Here is a 20,889-nt window from a genome sequence, read left to right on the forward strand (position 1 = left end):
ACCAGGAAGGCCACAGCAGACAGACAGAGAGAAGTTCCGGAACTGCCAGTGGTCTGAGGAGCAACTTAAACCTCTGGCCTTCCACAAACATGTATGTTTCTCTGTGCCTCAGTTTCCTTATTTATACAAGTTTTCTGGCGGGCAGGGTCCCGGTGAGAAAGAAATCCTGAAAAAGATGTCTGGCCTCCCAGGCCAGGGCAGCCCATCGGCAGCACCAGCACTACATAAGCTCCGAGGTGGCTGTGAAAATGTCAGCATGCAAAGTGCATCTTGGACAAGCACAAGAAAACTATTTACAGCCTGAGAAGGCCCCAATGGCCCCTTCCAGAAACCTGATTACTCTGTTTATGACGACTCAGGCAGCCAAGGATAAAGTGCCTCTGCTCTGTCAAATGGCAAAAGCTTAAGTGAAAGTGAACACCCCTCTCCTGGGACCCTGGGGTGGGAGGGACGGGCACAAATCACCCCCACCACCAGCAGCAAACCCAGCATACCACTGTCAGTTCGGTGTCCCATCTCTGTCAACAATAAACACGGAAATGAAAGGCTCACCCTCCCACGGAGCTGACAGAAGCGAACGTTCAGCCCAGCCTGGGCTTGGTGCAGGTGGTAGATGGGTTGTTTGATCCTTTTAGATTTTGCAGTAGTGCAGAGACCTTCCAAAAGCCCATTCCCAGAGCCCTGAGTCGCTTTGCTTTCCTGCTTAAAGACAGGGAGCTTTAGAGACAGCAATTGCTCTTTGCTCCATGAATAACAGTGATATTATAATGGCAGAGTCCTGGCTGGTTCTGGTTTTACTCAACCAAATGTGTTTCTGAAAAGCTGTATGTAAGTGGAATGGGGGCCTGAAAAAGCCCTGGCACAGGACCAGAAAACATTTCTGAAGAAAAAAATGCATCAAAGCTTTTATGGGTTCTCTATGAGGGTTGGGAGGGGGATAATGGAGGAATTTCCCTGTCCTCATGAAATATTTCTTTTCTGTTTGAGTTTTCACTAAGAGCATAAATTATGTAAGCAGAAAAAAAAGAATAGAAATGTATATACAAAAGGAGCCCACTGGGCACTCCTCCAGGCTCAAAGAGTGTCTTTTGGTAACAGAGTAATCACCCCTTGATGTATCTGCTTATCTTTGGAGGTCAATGTTTGTAGGCAGAAAAAACAATAATTTCTCTGAGGGACACCTCTGCTACTTAAAGGAGCCTTGAAAAGTCTCTTTCCCTAGCAGATGAATCAGCTCATTTCTTAGCTTCTCTTCAAATGTCAGTATTTGTGTATTTCCAGTTTTCGTAAAGACAGACACACTTGCATTTGGTGGACCAGAATCTGACAGAAGAATGTGACCATCCAGGCACTGATGACACGGAGACTGGTTGGGGCAGGCTTTGTCCTTGTCCCCCAGACGTCCTCGGGAAGGCTCATGTGACCAACAAGACCTCACAGAACTGACGACAGTAAGCCCAGTCAGGTGGTGCCCTTCCCCATCCACTGGATCTGTAGGCAACGTCTCCAAACATCTCAAGCTCATCTTGGGGGGCTGTCACAATGCAGAAGAATTCGGGTGCCGGGTCTCACTGGCCCCTTCACCTTGCTCCACGGCTGACGGCTAGCTGAGGCCCAAGAAGTCCTTGCCATCCCCAAGGCAGCTTCAGATCCTGCTGAGCAGTGTGTGGCGTGGAAGTGGATGGGGATGGGGTGGGGGGGAAGGAAAAGGCTCACTAAAGAGAGAATCATAGCAAGGAAGAGAACTCAGAGACCCTCAAAAAGGGGCAGCAGGGCTCAGTGGTTACAAGAGAGGCTTCTAGAGCCAGGCCAAATCCCAACACTTCCATTTATCAGCTGTGTGACTTTCTGCAAAGCACTTAGTCTCTCTGCGCCTCAGTTTCCTCTCGGGGTTGTCTGGGGGATTAAATGAGATAATACATATGAAAATGCTAAGAACCTACCAAGCACTATATAAATGTTATCTACGGTCAGCATCGTCAGCCTGCAATGTCTGGGGTCTCCACCTCCTGCTGGCTGCCAGTGCGGAAAGCGAAGTGTTCCCAGTGTTGCCCCTCCTCAGACTCAAGCCGCATGAACTCTCATCTCTCGGCGTTTGGAGGAGTTGCACTCAGAGCTTCTGCTCGTGTACTGACATGAGTTATGAATCATTATCAACACGAATCATCAGATCGCTTATGCCCACCACACGTATAAGTAGAGTGCTTTCATGGGAGCCTGGCGACGCCTCTAAGAAGGAGCAGACACAACCACAGTAAGTACCAGACAGATCTGCGCGGGACTGAGGTATCCTACTATCGACACTTGCCCAAGGTCACGGGGCTTCTCTCCCGGCCAGCCATCGGCCGTGGGGCAGTCACGGGACACCGCGGCCTTGGACGGGATAGGTTCCCCACAGGGGGTTAAAAGGACTGGTTGCTCCATCACCGCCATCGGTGCTTCTTCCGCATGCGCAGTTCCCACGCCGTCGTCGGTCCGTGTCATGCGTGATCCTCGCAACAGCTCTGGTCTCTGTGCAACCTCGCTCCCACCTTCCAGCTCTGACCACCCCTCAGGAGGCTGCTCGGAGGGTGTGAAGCTTCCAAGATTTGAGGCATCCTCCAAATGATCAATTACCCAAATCGGGTAAAGAGGCAGCTGTTTGCTTTACTTTCGAAAGTCATTGTTAGTGGGGTGATTGCCCCCATTTAAGGAAACGGAACCTCGGAGCAATAAAGTGACTTGCCTGCGGCCACTGAGCTGGTGGGCTCCAGACTAGGGCTCGACCTTAGGTCTCTTGGCTCCACACGCACAGGAAAGGGCTCACGGGGTCAGTGCTGGAGGGCCGGGCTGAGGCATGGAACAGACGCAGAGGCGTCCCGCTCTAGCTTCTTCTCCACCACTCAGCCTCTTCCCCTTTATAAAGGGGCTCAGTTGACACTGGCTCCCTTTCCCTGCCCCGACCCTTGGCCCATCTGCCACCTAATCCAGCCTCCCCAGGCTGGTCACAGTCCCTTTGTCCTAGGGCTAAGATGTCAGAGCAGGGCTGTGGGCACAGACATGCCTCCATGATCCACAGTGGGAAACAGGCCCTGGGGTGGGGCTGCTGCTGGCACTGCCCGCACCCCCATCCAGACACAAGGTCAAAGACAAATGACAGGTCTCCACACTGAACCCAGCCATTCTGCTCTCCTGGGACTGACCCAAAGCTGCACTGACCCGGCATGGCCCTCAGCATGGAGAATGCAGAGAGGGAAACCACAAAATTCTCTTTCACCAGAATGTGCGTGGGCTGTCGGCCCAGAGCTCCCTCTTGGAGCACTTCTACCATTAAACATCACACACAGACACAAACAAATGGAAATCTCCGCCCAGGCAGGCCTCCCCACTCACTCATCCCCCAGGGCCTAACACCTACACTTCTCAGCTTGCCCTCCCGAAGTTTGCATGACACCCCAAAGCAGCAGCGTGCAGGGGACGGCACGCAAGGGCCCGCTCTTAGGAGCTCGTGCTCGTAGGTCGCAGGAGAGGAGAGAAAGAGCCGCTTCCCCCAACAAACTGGAAGAAATACAGGCATGGCCACAAACATACGGACATGCGCCTTCTCGCAGGATCTGACCACACACATTTTATTTACAGCCGGTCTGGTTCTGCGTCTCCCACCTCCTTCCACGTGTTCTCAGGAGAGGAGGTGCCCGACAGCTTCGGGAGGAAGAGGCCACACGCGGTGGGCAAACAGCAAAACCAAGAGGGAAAGGAGACTGTCACCATCAGTGGAAAAAGGAGGAATGAAGCTTTGGGAGACTGAAGAGCAGGTTGTAGAGAGAGGAATGAAAACACAACCAAAAAGGATTTCACAGAAGCAATTATTTCCCCAAAGGGCCAACAAATACCATGACTACACAGTCCTTACTTTCAAACACATTTTCTTTTCCTGGTTCAATCTTCAGAATTACCCAATCATAGAAAATAACCAACTTGAATAAAATACAAAAAGTCTTAAAAACACACACACATACAAAAGCGCAAACCTCCCCCCCCCCCAATATTGAATGCTAGAAAGTCTAGGCATGCTTTTGATTTTAAGTATGTTAGTTTTTTTATCTACGTGTTTCAATACTAGCTGAATTAAACAACACCTCTGCCCACAGGACACGTTTTCCTGTACTACACAAAGTCACATTTGTGCTGGCTTCATCCCAGCCTCCTCTGTGTACCTCTATACCCAGGCGGAGCTGGTGATACAAATGCTTGGACAATGACAATGGAGAAGATACTTCTGTACTCACATTTGTCCCAGGGGAAGCTGAAGGAAATGCGGGATTTGACTGAGCAAATGACCTTGCTGGAATGGCCGCGTATGATGATCCAAGATTTGAGACATAATCTAAATGATAAATTACACCAGCTGTGTGAAATCCTAGTTATTTACTTTACCTTCAAAAGTCATTATTAGGATGTAAGTTGGAAAAAAATAAAATAAAATTTCCTCTTAATATATTGATTAGTGATTGGTGTGATTTTTACCCCTGGGCATGTTGACAACAAGGCTTTATGTCTGTGAGAGCCTAGACAGTAACACCAATACATTTTAGTGTCTTGGGATCTGTTTGCTTTATATATATATACATATAGATGGTGGGGAGAGGGCACATCAGCAGGGAAGTTTAGTTATTAAAGAAATGACATCATAAGCCTTTGGAACGCTGGTTTCTGCTTCAGGCCTTACTCACCTTCAGAGTTCCCAGCAGGGTTATAAACGGCTGTGCTGTTTGGAGAGGAACACAGCGTTCCCTCTGCCGAACCGAGTATACACCGGATACCAGCACTGGAGAGGGGTGGAAAAGGGGAACCAGGAACTCAATAAGTTAAATGAAGAATAACCATATGACCCAGAAACTCCACTCCTAGCCATAGGCCCAAAATAGTTAAAAACCGATGTTCAAACAAAAACTTGTACATGAATGTTCATAGTGGCACTATTCACAATAGCCAAAAGGTAAAAACAACCCAAATATAGATCAAAAGATGAACAGATAAACAACATGTGGTACTTACAAACAATGGGATATTATTCAGGCATAAAAAGGTTATATATGCTACAACATGGGTGAACCCTGAAAATATTTTGCTGAGTGAAAAAAGTCAGTAATAAAAGGTCATATATTAAATGATTCCATTCATATGAAATGTCCAGAAGAGGCAAATCCACAGAGATAGAAAGCAGATTAGTGGTTGCCAGGGACTGCAGGGAGGGGAAAAGGGAATGACTACTTAATGGGTATGGGGTTTGGGGTAATGAGAAGGTTCAGGAACACCATAGTGATAATATTAGCACAACCTTGTGAATCTGCTAAATACCACTCAATTGTACACTTTAAAATGACTAAAATGGGGCATTTGGGTGGCTCAGTCAGTTAAGCATCTGACTCTTGATTTCAGCTCAGGTCTTGATCTCAGGGTTGTGAGTTAAGCCCCACAATGGGCTCCACCCTTGCTGTGGAGCATACTAAAAAAAATAATAATAATAATAATAAAATAAAATACAAAATAAAATGGTTAAGATGGTGAATCTTAATTGAATTTTACCACAGTAAAAAAAGAGGGAGCCAGAAAAGGGAGACTCTTATAAAATTATTTTTTAAATTGTGATAAAATATACATAACACAAAATTTACCATCTTAACCATTTCTAAGTGTACAACTCGGTGGCATTAAGCACATTTACCTTGTTGTACAACCATCACCACCATCCATCTCCGGAACTCTTCATCTTGCAAAACTGAAGCTGCCCCCATTAAAAATGAACACCCCACTTCCTCTCCCTTGAGCCCCCGGCAACCACCATTTTGCTTTCTGTCTCTCTGAACCTGACTCTTCTGGCTACCTCCTGTTAGTGGAATCATCCAGTATTTGTCCTTTTGTGACTGGCTTACTTCATGGAGCACAATGTCCGCAAGCTTTAGTCATGTTGTCACAGGGGTCAGAGGTCCCTTTTCTAAGGATGAATAATATTCCAGTGTATTGATAGACCACATTTTGTTAATCTATTCATCTGTCAGTGGACATCTGGGTTGCTTCCACCCACTGGCTATTGTGAAGAAGAAAGGGAAGCCTTTTCAATGTACTTTTTTCAAAACACTCAAGTCCAGTCTGCTGTTCACATCTTGGGCCATGTGCCCTCTCCTCTGCCTGGGGGGACCCCAGCCCCCTGCTTACTGCTCTGCCCTCAACCCGCCCCTTTCTATTCTCAGCCCAGCAGCCACAGCCCAGCTCGGTGGAGCCAGAGAGCATCATTCCTCTGTTCAGCTCTCTGATACTCCACTCACTCTCAAAGCAGAAAGTCCTCACAAGAAGCCCAGGAGCTCAGGATATGGGCCCCGGCACCTTCCCTGGCTCCTCACCCCAGCACTCCACTCTCGTCACACCAATGTTGCCTGAGCATCCCAGGGCCACACCAGGGCCTTCAAACTTGCTGTTCCCTCCGCCCTGGGAGTACCTGTCCCCCAGACAGCCACGGGCTCATTTCACTCTCTCCTGAGGTGTCCTCAGAGAGGCCTTTCCCCAGCCACCCTATTTAAAATGCAAGGGCCAGCCCCCTGGAGGGCACATGCGTGCGCCCACATGCTTCCTGCCCTGTCCTGACGCTGTTGTCTGCTTAGGTTCACCACCAGGGATGCTACCTAAGTCACTTGTTTATTTTATCATCTGCTCCCCTCACCCACGTTAAGTATATGCTCCTTGAGGACAGGGATGTTGCCTGTTTTGTTCTCTGCTGCTTCCCCAGCACCCAAAACAGAACGTGCCGTAGGTGCTCAGTGAATATTTCCTGAGCATCTGCATGCGCCTGTTCTCCTGGCCAGCACTCACTTTTCAGAGAAGACCAGGCATTTCTGAGCATGTAGTTTCCCTTTCACATGCAGCTCCCAGTCCTAGACCAGAAGGAAAGGAAAGTGACCGAAGTAGAACTGAGTCCATGAGAAGGAAAGGGATGAGGGCAGGCTTCCCCGTCAGGTGGGAGCCTGGGGATGGCGGGGGGGGGGGGGGCAGTCGGAGCCCAGAGACAGGACCAACCCTGCCAACACCTCTCCCTCCTGGGCTCCTCCCCACACCTGCCTTCCCATCCATCTGTCTGTCCGTCCAGCCCCCACATCCTGTACCCATCTTGGACAGGAGCCCAGAATCCCAAGCCAGAGTCCCTCCTCCCCTCTTAGTGGACCCTTGGTCCCATGGCACCTCCCACCTCCCCCTCCCTCCCTCCTACCCCAGAGACACCCCACCCATTTCTATGACTGGTTGGGAAAATCTGGCAGGTGGACTCACAGTGAGCTGCCAAGCTTAAGAAAGGCTTATGAGGGACAAAATCTGCCATCACCTTGCAGTGTCAGCCACCCCCTACCTCCGCCACTGAGTGGCAGGGATGAACTTGCACAGTGTGACCCAAGCAGAGGTGAAGGACACTGTGGCATGACTCCCACTACACAGGGATCATTGTGCTCTGCAGAGTGGGCGAAGAGAGGCTGCACAGCCCAGTGCTTAAGCCACACAGGTTCTGGGAGCACCAGACCCACGTTCAAGTCTCCACTCTGCCACTCTCTAGCTATAGGGCCCTGGACAAGTCCTCTCCTCTTTCTGGGCCTTGGTTTCCTCATCTGCAAAATGAGACTGATAATAGGATCTACCTCACAGTGTTACTGCTGGCATATGGAAAGGATTTATTATATGTTAGCTCTTTTAATATTATTGCTTTGGAATATTTCACTGCATCATTAATACATTCAGGGGGGCATTTATACTATAATAAACCTTTGCTTACATGGGCCCAAAGCATCTTATGACCACGGGGAAGGTGTGATGAGGCTCCATCTCCGTCTTGCAGATGGGAAACTGAGGCGCTCTGCAGTGATGTGTCTCAGTCTCACCTGAGAAGTGCTCTCTGGCCCTCATCCAAAATTCGGCCTGTGTTTTCCTCCCCTTCCATACTCAGTATGATGTACTCTGGGCATACCAGAGAGGAAGAGCCTGATACATTTCTGAGATGAATTTGGGTTCTAATAGCTATAATTTTGATCAAGGGTACTGAAGGCAAAATCCTGCCACCGAGTCCCCAGATGGAACCATTCCTAGCTCCTGAGGAGCAAGCGTTGGGTTGTGGTCGTGAGCCCCCCAGGCTCCAGCTGTGGCTCCCGGGCTGGCATGGAGGACTCACCTTCAAATCAAACACCTTCTTGTCACAGATGCTACAGATGTGTGGCAGGTGCAGGGGGGCCACACCGTGAAAGTCATTCAGCTCGTGAGCCTGCAGGGGCCGCACGGACAGCAGAGCATGCTCCTCCTTGGCCCGCCGCCGGGCACCGCTGAAACCCTGCTTGCTGTTGTTAAGCCGACCCCCAAAGGAAGGAGGGGTCCTGTCTGGGGTGGGCTCCTCGGGGTCATACAGCTCATAGGGCTGGCTGCGGGGTGGAGGCCACAGGTTAGGGCCTGCCGTAAGATCGGGCTTGCTTTGGCCAGAGAATCCGTGGGGGCTCTCCCACTGGCTATTTGGACCCGGCAGCAGCAGACCTACCTCGCCTTTCACGCCCCCGGCCTGCTCAGCTGCAAATCCACCTGCCACATGCGACCCTTGGGAGTTGGGTCCGTAGAAGTCCTTGGGAAAGGCAGCTTGGCCATCTTGCCCTGAGTGGCTGTAGGGCCCTTCATAGGTCACACTGCCTGTGGTAGAGGCCACGACTGGCAGGAAGCTGGGCTGGCTGTCTGTTTCAGAGCCGTACACCTGGCTGGAGTTGGCCTTGCCATACTCATAGAATCCTGCTGCAGCGGGAGCAGGCCCAGTCTTGCCAATGCCCAAGATGACTGCTGGCTGGGCAGGGGTCTGAGGCATGACCCCACTGAAAGGATGCATCACCACGGCGTTGGAGGGCTGGCTGGGAAGGCTCACAGAGGGTCCTGGGCCTCGTGTCTGGCCGGGGGGTGAGAAGCCAATTGCATTAGAGGGAAACCGGGCACTGGACATGGTTGCAGCATGTTGGGGCACCCCAGTTTGGCTGTGGGGGGCGCTGATCACAGACGGATGCCGCAGCTGGTTGAAGAGAGGCTGGGACATGGCCACTTTGGAGAGGACTTGGTTCAGGACTGTGGCGGCCGCGGTATTGTTGGTGACAGCTGTCTGTGCCAGCTTCAGCCGGTGGAGGGTGAGCTGGGCTTGCAGCTGAGCCAGCTGGAGGCTGGCAGGCGAAGGAAGCAGAGGGTTCGCGTTACTGACCGAGAATGGGTTCTTGTCCAGGAGCTTGGCGGCACTGCAGAAACACAAAATCTAGATGCACAGCTAGTTTTCACCCAGGGTGCCAGAGGCTCTTTCTTCGCTTATCCCTGGTCCCCCATCTCCTATAAAACCCACCCTCACAAACCCCACATACAAGTGAGTCTGCAAAAAGCCTGTACTCACACACATATACCAATTTGTTTAAAAACTCCGATAGAAAAAATTATTTTACGACAGAATGGTCAATCTCACTGGTAATCACAGATACAAGCTAAAACCATTAGAAAAAAATTTTTCTCTAGCAAAATAGCAAAAATACATATATATATATTTTTAAGATTTTTTATTTATTTGTGAGAGAGAGAATGAGAGACAGAGAGCATGAGAGGGAGGAGGGTCAGAGGGAGAAGCAGACTCCCTGCTGAGCAGGGAGCCCGATGTGGGACTCGATCCCAGGACTCCAGGATCATGACCTGAGCCGAAGGCAGTTGCTTAACCAACTGAGCCACCCAGGCGCCCAAATAGATATATTTTTTTATTAAGAGCATTCAGTACTGATAAGATAAAGTAGAGTGGACACAATGTTCGTGATATAGTGTAAACTTGTGCAACTTTGTTAAAAGATAGCCTGAAAATCTGCACTCATTACAGCCAAACTCTTTGACCTAATAACTCAATTCTATAAATCTGTCCTAAGGAAATAATGCAGACAAAACTTGATGCCCAAAGGTGCTTAATGATACTACATCATTTAAGAGTCCAAAGTTGAAAATTACCAATTTCCAATAACAAGGGTTAGGGGACGGTTTAAATGAAGTAAATTATGATATATCTACATAATAAAATGTCAAGGAATCATTTACTATTGATGTAAATTTCTACTTTATTATGTAATATTTAAAACATTCAAAGAAGTATACCCAACACCAAGGTTAAAAGAGGAAACATTCCAACATACTAAAATCCCCTGGTCTCCGCTCTCCCCATCCATGCCGCACCCCAATCACTGCCAATGGTAGATACTATCTCGAATTTGGTAAGGTCATTGTTCACAACAAATTAGTGACATGAGCAAATCCATATACTCTATATGTTAAGCAAAAAAAAAAAAAAAAAAAAAAAAAGCTGGCTTCACATTCACATCCAGAGTAAATTATGTGTATATTTGTGCCAAACACATTTTCATCCCAATCCTCATTTCACATTCAAAAGCAACAGAAATCAAGCTCCCTTCAATCCACTCTCAAACCCAATTAGCATAAGGAATAATCAAAAAAGTTACAAGTGAAGACTCTGAATCTGAAGTCGTAGGCAGTGGTGGGCTCTCACAGAAGCTTACTGAGCCGGTGTTCTGTCTGACGCGTGCCTTTCATGTGACCTCTGTTGGTTGGTTGTGGTGTTTTCTTGACCAAAAACCAGGATGCATGATCTGGAAAGGGGACAGACTTTCCCAGAAAGTCTGGATATGTGGTTACTATTGTCAGGGCTCTTTGGTAAGACCGTATTTTCTGGGTCTTCAACTCTCCTTCTGGGTAGTGGGTGTAATCGAGGAAATGTGTTTGGGATGTTGATGAACTGGAATTCCCAGGTCATGTTAACGTTAACCGGAAGAAGAGGACTGAGCATTTGAAACTGGGGTAACCATGGACAACCCAGACTCTATCTTCAGCACGCCTATGGGAGTGTGGGGCAGAAAGAGCAAGGCTGGGACCCTTGTCACAGGCTCCGGAAGAGTAAGTCTGACGAAACAAAGAAGAGAGGCTGGGGGTGGGCCCAGTGAGGAAAAAAGGGGAGACATGGAAAGTGTGTGCCATGTCACAGCTCTCCCACTTTGGAGACACTTTGAGGAAAGAGGGCTTCTGCTTAGGCTGGCACTTTGCATTGGTCTGAGAGAACTGTGGGAGGCAGGGAGGAGGTGTGGAGGGGGTAGAGAGGAAGAGAGGAGAGAGCCTAACATGTACTGCGTGCGATGCTCCTGTGTGACCAGTGATCAGCCTATGTCATCCCCTTTGATGTCTCCATCAGTCCTATTGGGTGGAAAAGGTTCACCCCATCTTGCAAGGCAAGAATCTAAAGTGCAGAAAGATGAGGTGACCTTCTTACGAACACTCACCATTGGTGAATACAGGCATGGGATTCAAACCCCAGCCTGGCTTTGGAAAGAAGAGAAGGGGCATAGGTGGTTAGGCAAGCAGCTTTTCAGTCCTCCCTGAGAACACCTTCTCTTCATGGGCTGCAGCCCTGCTTTGTTTGAAGTGAGTTCTCAGAACATCAGGCACACCAACATTCAAACATAAGAGCAAAGCACACTTCAGAGCCAGATAAAAATGATTTTGGATTACTCTTGCCCATTCTGTGAGAAATCAAGAATTTACCATAAGTCACTGAAGAGACATAACCTTCGCCCAGCCAGCAGCCCTGTTGTGCTCCCAGGACAGAAGAGTTTGGCTGTATTTTAAGATTTTGGGGGGTTGGGGGAGGCATGGTTAAAGGTGGTTACAGAGCTTTCCTCTTCTGGGTAGTTGTGCTGGTTACGGCCAAGCCTTGGTGCCCCAGTGTGTCCCGAGCACAAATCATGACAGCAGTAGAGCTAGGGAGGTGCTAATTGTCTATGTAGGTGAGAATATGAAGGGAAAGGAGGATGGTCAAGAGTCTGATGATAGATTTCTACTTGTGTAGTATTAAGTAGCTGAGCTTTAGAAGAGCAATTAAGCTTAACTCAAAACCCTGCCCACACAGGGCCAACCCTTCCTACCAGGTTTGTCCACAACACAGCCTGTCCCCGCTAACAAGGCGATAATGAGGTGCCAACTTAATTTCCATGACCAGGGTAAGACAAGATTGGTTTTGTTTTTCCCAGAGAAGTCAGCTGTATTTTCTAAAACTGTGTTCTGGACTGGAGGGAGCTCTTGCAGGAGATTCCCCTTCACCTCTGAAAGGACACGCAAGAAGAGTTGTCTTTCCAGCTAGGAAAGCCAACCTCGCTGGATATTTGTAGGTCAGCCATGAGAAACAAGTGCTCTTCCGAGTGCAGCGTGGGTTACAGAAGTTTACCCATTCCGACGCAGCATGAAATAAGAAGACTCACTAGATTTTCTTCCCAACTTCTGCTTTGCCTCGCAAATTCATATTGTCCCCAACCTTCACCAACTTTGAGTGGAAGTGATTTCATATGAATCATCAGAGTTAGGGACCTCTTTTGAACCAAAGATCCTTAAAAAAGAAGAGACACATCATCCTATGAAAGAAAGAAAGAGAGAAAGAAAGAAAGAAAGAAAGAAAGAAAGAAAGAAAGAGAAAGAAAGACAGCCCTAAAATCCTTAGCCTACAAGAGTTAATAACCTAAAAGCCAGGTACGTATAGCAATCATATTTCTAAGCCCCAAACTGGGCCATATGATGTGAGATCTCTAGGGGTTAGAACTAATGTCGCCTTCTTGTATTCCTGCCACCTCCGTTTGTCACTGTTACCTCACTTAACACATCCTGCTTTGTGTTAAAAATAATTGCTTATGTACCTTTCTCCCTCTACTAGACATAAGCTCCACAAGGGAACGGGGCATGGCGTGGAGATTTCGCATCATCCTGGCATGCTGTCTCGTACCTGGTAGTCACTCAGTAACTTCAGTGAACGGAATGAAGAAGGAACATAATGGATGTGGCTCATCAGAACCTGGTGGCTTTAAGATGGGGACCCCTCATTTGACAGTAGACATCTCTGTGGATAAAAACCCTCGAACAATTCAAAAAGGAGAATCTAAATATACCCAGAAAGCAAATGGATTTTGCTGTTGTATACAGCTTAAACCCCAATCAGGTACAGAGTCACTTGCCTAGAAGAGTGCCTACCACTCCCCATTCCAAGGCAGGAGTTCCAACACATCCTTCTCCCTGCTCAAATCTAGGTCTTGAAATTGAAATGAATAATCCTTCTGGTAGGCTGAATAATCCAATCTTAATCCCCAGAACCTGTAAATGTAACCTTACATGGTAAAGAGGACTTTGCAGATGTGATTAAATTAAGGATCGTGAGATGGAGAGATTATCCTGGATTATCTGGGTGGACCCAATGTAATCATAAGAGTCCTTTTAAAATGGAGGCAGGAGGATCAGAGTCAGAGAGAAGATATGAGGACAGAAGCAGAGGTCTGAGATGAAAGCAGAGGCAATGCTGGGGCTCTGAAAATGGAGGAAGGGGCCACAAGCCAAGGAAATGCAGGCACTCTCTAGAAACTGGAAAAGGCTAGGAAATGAATTTCCCCTTAAGCCTCAAGAAGGAACCTGCTGACACCTTGACTTTGGCTCTATGAGACTGATTTTGGACTTCTGACCTCCAGAACTGTAAAATAAGAAAGTTGTGTTGTTGTGAGCCACTCAATTTCCAGTAGTAGGTTACAGAAACAATAGGAAACTAATATAATCCAGCAAGAAAATTAGATGTAAGAGAAGCTTCCACTCAGAGAGGCAGTGGTGGGTATAGGGGTATTGGCTGGATCTTGTTGGTATAGACTCATGCCCCCCAAGGGCCTAGGAAGCACAGACCTTCTGACTGGGTGTCCCAACACCCTCTGGGAACCTTGCCAGAAGCTAGCAAAACCCAGAGGTCTCTTCCTTTTCAAAGTCAGCTTTCTTTAACCCAGCTGGATCAGTGGCAACCTGGGAAAGCTTTGAATTGCAGACCCTTAGGGATCAAACCATCCTCCCAGCCCCACAGCAAGGAGAGAAAGTGACCTGCCCAGAGCCACATTAGCTGGGTGACTGCAAAAATCTTAGCGAGAGCCCCGATCATCTAAGCCAGCTTCTAGTGCCTGACAGAATGGCCTTCCCTACAAAAGCCCTAACTAAGCCCCGGAACTATCTATTTCATCACCAAATTATCATCTCCATCCATATTTATCTCTCCGTTCTGTTCAGAGAGATACTGACTACTTTTGATATGCAAGGCACTCGCCAAGCACCAGGAAGTTGCAATGTGCAGTCCCCTTCTGGGATCCCCACAACTCTGGAGATGGTAGCAGGGATGCCCCCTTGTCTGGGGAGGGGGGAGGGGCAAAGTTCTCCGCATTTCTTCTCCTGAAACTGTGCAGTGGCACAGTTTGAAGCCAAGGAGTGGAAGTGTGGACCGGGGAGGAGGGCGTGCCACACAGGGAGTTCTGTAGCCTGGGCATCTGGCACAGAACAGGAACAACTTATCACTCAGCACAGCCACTGTGACTCACCCAGGCCTCTGCAAGACTAACTGCCCCCCCCAGCGCCGAGGTTGCCTTTCTGAGCCATTAATTATTACAAGGAATTCTTGGTGCATAATTACATTAAAAACTTTGGTTCCCTGCTCACTTAGACAGCATTTTTTAATTAAAGCAGCATTTCTCTCAGGAGTTTTAAAAATAAAATATAACATAAAAGAGAACTAGTTGCCTTTAGAATGTCAGGATATTTAGGAGATCCAGATGAAAACTGTTTCTAATGGTTTAATTCCATAGTGTTGAAAGGATGTGCAACATATTGTATTCACTGGAGAACAAAACAGCTGTCTTGGCTTGAAAATGCTCATTATTTATCCCAAAGCTCATTATTTGTCCCAAAGCGCTTTCGTATTTTATTCTGAGTCCCAAGCAGGCTGCCATGATGGATTGGTATTTGGGCACAAGGAGTGAGGCAGTGTCCTTCCTTGGTTTGAGTCAGGCCGGGTGCTGGAAATTCAGCAAGATTTTTGTGATGTAACCCATCGGGTTCTGAAAGGAAGGGAGAGCACCCAAGACACAGGCAGGAGCCTCTGCTCAGAATCGGATTCCATCAAAGGGGCCAATGGGACATTCATGTGTTTGTTCATCTGGCCCACATGGACTGAGCATCTATAATGCGCCAGGCAAAGTTGCCAGGTGGTGGGAACACAGAGATGAGCAGAGAAATCTTCCTGAGAGCACAGGGGAGCCAGATCAACCCAGAGGGTGATGAGTATGCCGACACCAGTAAGCACAGAGACAGTAAGGCACAGGGGGAGGTGGTTCAAGCCTCAGACATTTTAGAGAAATGTAACCAATGAAAGAAAAGGCCATCTCAAGGGCTGTCCCTGAACTCTGAACAAAGACAAACATTCTGGACTGATTAAGCCACCTACAGATGCAAAGACGTATCAGCTGTTGGTAAAAGGCAGCTGTAGGGTGAACTGTGGTCAGAGACCCAGGTTTCCCCCTGCTTCTTACTGGTTGTATGATGGGGAAACGTCACTTAATTTTTCCGACACTCAGAATTTTCTCATCTATCAAATGGGACAGTAACCTCCATCCAATGGGACACAAGCCCAGCCAATCAGAGCCTGCTGGCCACAGTGACTGGCTCAGGGATGGACACTCCCTGACATTTTGTTGGGGGAACTGAGAGAGAGACATTCTTTCGTCCTGCCATGCCTGGATTGCTAAACTGGTTGAATTTAAGCCACTGCTTAAGGAGAGGCTGCTTGAGAATAAAGCCAACCCAAAGGCAGTGCCCAAAGAGACCAGCACAGGCAGCTCCTGAACGACCTCCTAGGGAGGCCTTGAACCAGTTTCCCCTGCATCTGCTTGGACATTTCTGTACATGAATCAATGCTTTTCCTTTATTTGCTTCATAAACATAATAGTGTCATAAGAAAGCCAACCTACCTGAACCACCTGCTTTTAATTCAGATGGTTTCCCTCCATGGCCCCACCTTGACTCGAGAGTTCCCTTCACTCTCCAGTTTCCTCCACACAGTGCACTGACCGGAAGGCCCCAGCAGCAGGGGAAACTCAGGCAGTCACTTGGCTGTGACTCTCTGCTGACCAGGGACACCTGTTTCTTGGAGGTTTGGGACACAGAATGCTCCTCCATCCTTGGTGGAATAAGAGCCCCACATCCTGGTCACTAAGCCAGGTTGTGACTGGGGTGCAGGAGTAAAGTCCCCCACAAGGGCACGGGCTGCCCGACAACCTTTTCCAGGTGCAGAGGTCCATCTCAGGCCCCACAGGTGCTCCTGTGAGCAGGGGAGGTCATGCCTTGTGGCCCTCACCAGGGGGCAGTTTCTATCTAACACTATTCTTTTCTCAGCACCCAATGGGCCAGTTTGGGTATACTAAGAACTGGCTTTATAAAAGGCATTAGTTATCCCCCTGGGAGAAAAGGATCTTTATTCAAGATACAACGATCTTAGTCTTCCCTCACTTGGAGGAAAGGAGAGTACATAGCGAGTGACAATTGGGCTGCAGGCTGCCCTGTATGAACCGGGGGTAGGAATCGGGCATTGTGGGTTCTAGACCTAACCTGAGGCTTGTCAGCTGTGTCACAGGGGACAAGAGACTCCACCTCTCCGAGCCTTGGTGTCCTCAACTATAAAAAGAGAAGTGACAATCTTTGCCTGGTTACATTATGAGAGCTGACATGGGGTTAAGTAAAGAGTTGTCGGATCCCTCTGCAAACTGTGAGGTGCTGCACAGAGGGAAGGGTGTGGCGTTGTCTGGAACATTATCGGAAAGAACATTTCCTGTGATCACAAAACACACCCTTCCCTTTCTGAAAACATTCCTCCACAGAGGAAGAGATATTTGTCACTCGGGTCCTTGGGGGTAATCTCATTGCCACTAGGATGAGTTAAAATAAGTTCAGCCATATCAATGTGATTGTGCTCTGCACCCCAGATTGGGGGGGGGGGGGTGGAAAGGAACACAGCCCAGAGGCTAAGGGCACAGGTTTCCGAGATGGCATCAGAAAGGGTGTGAATTCCAGTTTGTCACTTGTAGGTTGGGGATGATGGCAAATACGTATCCTCTCTCAGCCTCAAGGTCCTCATCTTTAAAGCAGGGACAGCTATATCTAAGCTACAGGCTTTTCCTGAGAGTTAAATGACAAGGTGTACGTAAATTGGCCTGCATGGTTCCTAGCACACAGTAAGCAATCACTGAGCAGGGCAGCAGCGACCATTTCTACTACAGTCTTTTTACCATCATCATAACCATGATGATGGCTATCATCCTTACCATCACCATCACTATCACCATTACTATTACCATCACCATTGTTCTCACCATTACCATTACTATCACCATCACCGTTATCATCAATATTACTATCTCCAATACCATCACCATCACCATTACCATCACTATCACCATTACTATTACCATCACTGTTACTGTGACCATTACTATTACCATCACCCTTGCTATCACCATTACCATCACTATCACCATTACTATTACCATCGCCATTACCATCACCATTACCATCACTATCACCATCACTATTATCATCAATATTACTGTCTCCAATACCATCACCATTACCATCATTATCATTGTTGTCATTGTCATCATCAGTGCAGATGGTAGGTGAGCTCTGCCCGGGCAGAGAGACAAATCTGCCTTACAGACAGATAGGGATGGAAGAGGGAAACACAAAGAGATGTCAATATGGAGAGAAGGGCAGTAAAAATAAGGGCGGACGCCTGCTGAGAGAGGAGAAACCAGAAGTGCAGATTGGGACTTGGGGGGAACAGAGAGAGTTACAACAGCTGCTTGGTGACCTGGGTAAGTAATCAGCAACACACTTAAAGGGCTGTGGGTTAACAACAAGAGTGCAGCCGAATGAAGTCCAGCAGTGTATGAATGTGCGCGGACTTACAGCAAGCTTTTCGCTGGTAATGCTCAGCCACCCGGAAGCAGAAGCCAAGAACTACAGCCCAGAGCACCAGAGTGCCTAGGCCAACCAGAATGGTCACATTTTCAGTTAAGCACAGTATCTTTCAAGATAACCCATCAGGAATTTAAATTTACTTCCAGTTTGACTCAATTCCCTCTCCTGGCCAAGCAATGAAGGTGTCATTTCTTCTTACAGGCTAAGATACAAAATATAATCCTGGCAAGACAGCTCATGACCAGGGAAGAGAATGTTTTCCAGGTTTGGTCACACTTTCATCGCATGGTCAAATCAAATCAAGTGCAATGGCTGGGATCTGGTCATTGCTGAGTCCTGCCTTTCCCTTGTCTCCTGGGAGCTGAACTTCAAATCATCAATTCTTAACTCTACCTTAACACTCTTAGAAGCTAGGTCAGGATGTGAGCCACAGGGAACAGTCCCTGAAAGTTACAAAGACGAAAATGATAATACCGCAGTAATATCAGGGCTAAGGTTCACACTCTAATTAATTATCACAAATGTTAAGAGCAAGAAGAGGTCTTAGAGACAGCTTATGTTTGTTTGTTTTTTAAGATTTTATTTACTTGACAGAGAGAGATAGTGAGAGCAGGAACACAAGCAGGGAGAGTGGGGGGGTGGAGAAGCAGGCTTCCTGCTGAGCAGGGAGCCTGATGTGGGGCTCGATCCCAGGACCCTGGGACCATGATCTGAGCCGAAGGCAGATGCTTAACGACTGAGCCACCCAGGCGCCCTGAGACAGCTTAAGTTTAACCCACTCATTCTACAGAGGAAAAAAAAGTGGAACCCTCTGAAGTTGGTGTAATATGTGAATCACCCCAAATCACACAGCCAGCTAGAGGAGAGCGGGGACTGGAGCCCACATCTCCTCATCCCTCAGGGCTAATGTAGCTGCTATAGTGGGATGCATCCCCATCAACATTCCTGCCAGGTCTTCTCCTTTGTGAGGAGAAGGGGGGGGTCACACTTATTTTTTTGATAGTGCTATCTGCTTGGTAACGATAGGGCTACTGGATTATCACTAGCGAGGCCTCTGAGTAATTTCAAGATTACGGGGTCAATGCTGGCATTCTCCCATGTGTAGGCTTTGGCCATGACATTACCGTAGGATGATTCATATGACCATGACACCTCTTGGAGGCATTTATAACAGCAATGATAATCTTACCATCTCTCTTTTGTTGCATGTTGTTTAGTTGAAGTATAATCAGTGTTTTCACTTCATTTGCTATCTGATTTCCAGGACAACCAAATGGGAAGGTAAGCCAGATATGCCCATTTCCAGTTTAGTTAAAAGGACTGAGACCAAGAAAGGTCTAGTAAAACACCTGAAGGCATCCAGCCAATAAGGGACTTGAATGAGGGTCTTTTTACTCCAGGATTCCACCCTCTGCTTACACATTCATTAAAGGGAACTTCTCAAACCACATTCCTGGCTCTATTTCTTTGGATGTGATTCGTTTTTCAAGGTTTTGGTTTGTTTCTTTTTTTTTCCCTTTAAATTTTTTATTGTTATGTTAATCACCATACATTACATCATTAGTTTTTGATGTAGTGTTCCATGATTTATTTTTTGTGTGTAACACCCAGTGCTCCACGCAGAACGTGCCCTCTTTAATACCCATCACCAGGCTAACCCATCCCCCCACCCCCCTCCCCTCTAAAGCCCTCAGTTTGTTTTTCAGAGTCCATCCTCTCATGGTTTGTCTCCCCCTCCAATTTCCCCCCTTCTTCTTCCCCTCCTGCTAGCTTCTTTTTCTTTTTTTTTCTTAACATATATTGCATTATTTGTTTCAGAGGTATAGATCTGTGATTCAACGTCTTGCACAATTCACAGCGCTCACCATAGCATTTCCTTTATTCTGTGGTTTTTCTCCCAATTTGTCACAGTATTTTATTTTTTTCCAGCTCCATTGATATATCTTTAAGTTTTTTAATTATTTAAGTTATCTTTGCACCCGACATAGGGCTTGAACTTACCAACCCAGGATCAAGATTCACAGGCTCTTCCTCTTCCGACTGAGCCAGCCAGGCAACCCACCAGCTTTACTGATACTAATATTGTATAAGTTTAAGATGTACAATGTAATGGTGTGGTATATGTAGATATTAACAAAATGATTACCACAATAAGTTTGGTTAACAATCTAAGATGTTATTTTTAAATAACACATTTGGTGTTATTAAATGACCAGCTTTTGGTCCACTGTACTCTGTTCCACATTCGTTCAGGCAGAATAAGATTCTCTAAACCAGGGGACATGCAGTCACCAAGGGGCAGCTAACAGTTCTATAACTGACAAGAGAGGCCTGCCTTTCCTGCTGGAGTTATTAGAAGTGCTCAAAATGTGCAAAAGAGATCCGATAATGCTGCAAACGCAGAGCCAAGAACACACATTCTGCTAGCATCGTAACAGGAAAGATTTACTACAGCAGAGACAGAATTAATGTCAATGTATCCACCAAGAACCGTGTATTTGTTCTTTTTCTTTTCCTTCTTCTGTACCAATTTATTTTCTGTAAAATAACCTTTATTTTATAAAACAAGGGGCGCCTGGATGGCTCAGTCGGGTAAGTGTCCGACTCTTGATTTTGGCCCAGGTCATGATCTCAGGGTCAAGTCAGGCTTACAACTGGACGTAGAGTCTACTTAAGATTCTCTCTCTCCCTCTCCCCCTGCCCCCAATCAATCAATCAATAAAATATTTTATAGAACAGTAGCATTGTCGGTGGTAACTTATTTTTAATCACACTTTTTTGTTTTGAACTTTAAAACTATAAAAATATGAAGAATATAACAAATCTTTACAAGTTCACTGCCTACCCATCATCCCAAATTCACAAGTGCCATGATTATGGTCATTTTTGCCTCAGATATTTTTTTATTAAAAAAAAAGAAACACAAAACTATACAAAGTTGAAGTCCCCTTTGAGACTCGGCCCAGTCTAATTCCTCCGTCTCCCTAGTGACATCCACGT

General features: G+C 47.2%; 1 protein-coding gene across 2 annotated transcripts in view; it reads right to left on the bottom strand.

Moving 5' to 3' along the window:
• RBM20 (RNA binding motif protein 20) overlaps positions 1–20,889 on the bottom strand; it is a 181,201-nt gene that overhangs the window by 39,434 nt on the left and 120,878 nt on the right. For both annotated transcript variants that reach the window (XM_028091998.1, XM_088019822.1), the window contains exons 2-5: positions 8,189–9,275; positions 6,850–6,911; positions 4,713–4,807; positions 4,269–4,366 (exon numbers count right to left, since the gene is read on the bottom strand). In XM_028091998.1, coding sequence (XP_027947799.1) covers positions 4,269–4,366; positions 4,713–4,807; positions 6,850–6,911; positions 8,189–9,275 — 1,342 coding nt within the window. The remainder of the gene's footprint in view (positions 1–4,268; positions 4,367–4,712; positions 4,808–6,849; positions 6,912–8,188; positions 9,276–20,889) is intronic.

Source organism: Eumetopias jubatus, unplaced genomic scaffold (assembly GCF_037043125.1).
Source record: "Eumetopias jubatus isolate StellerSeaLion01/CBP00866 unplaced genomic scaffold, mEumJub1_p1.0 scaffold_17, whole genome shotgun sequence".
Classification (NCBI taxonomy): domain Eukaryota; kingdom Metazoa; phylum Chordata; class Mammalia; order Carnivora; family Otariidae; genus Eumetopias; species Eumetopias jubatus.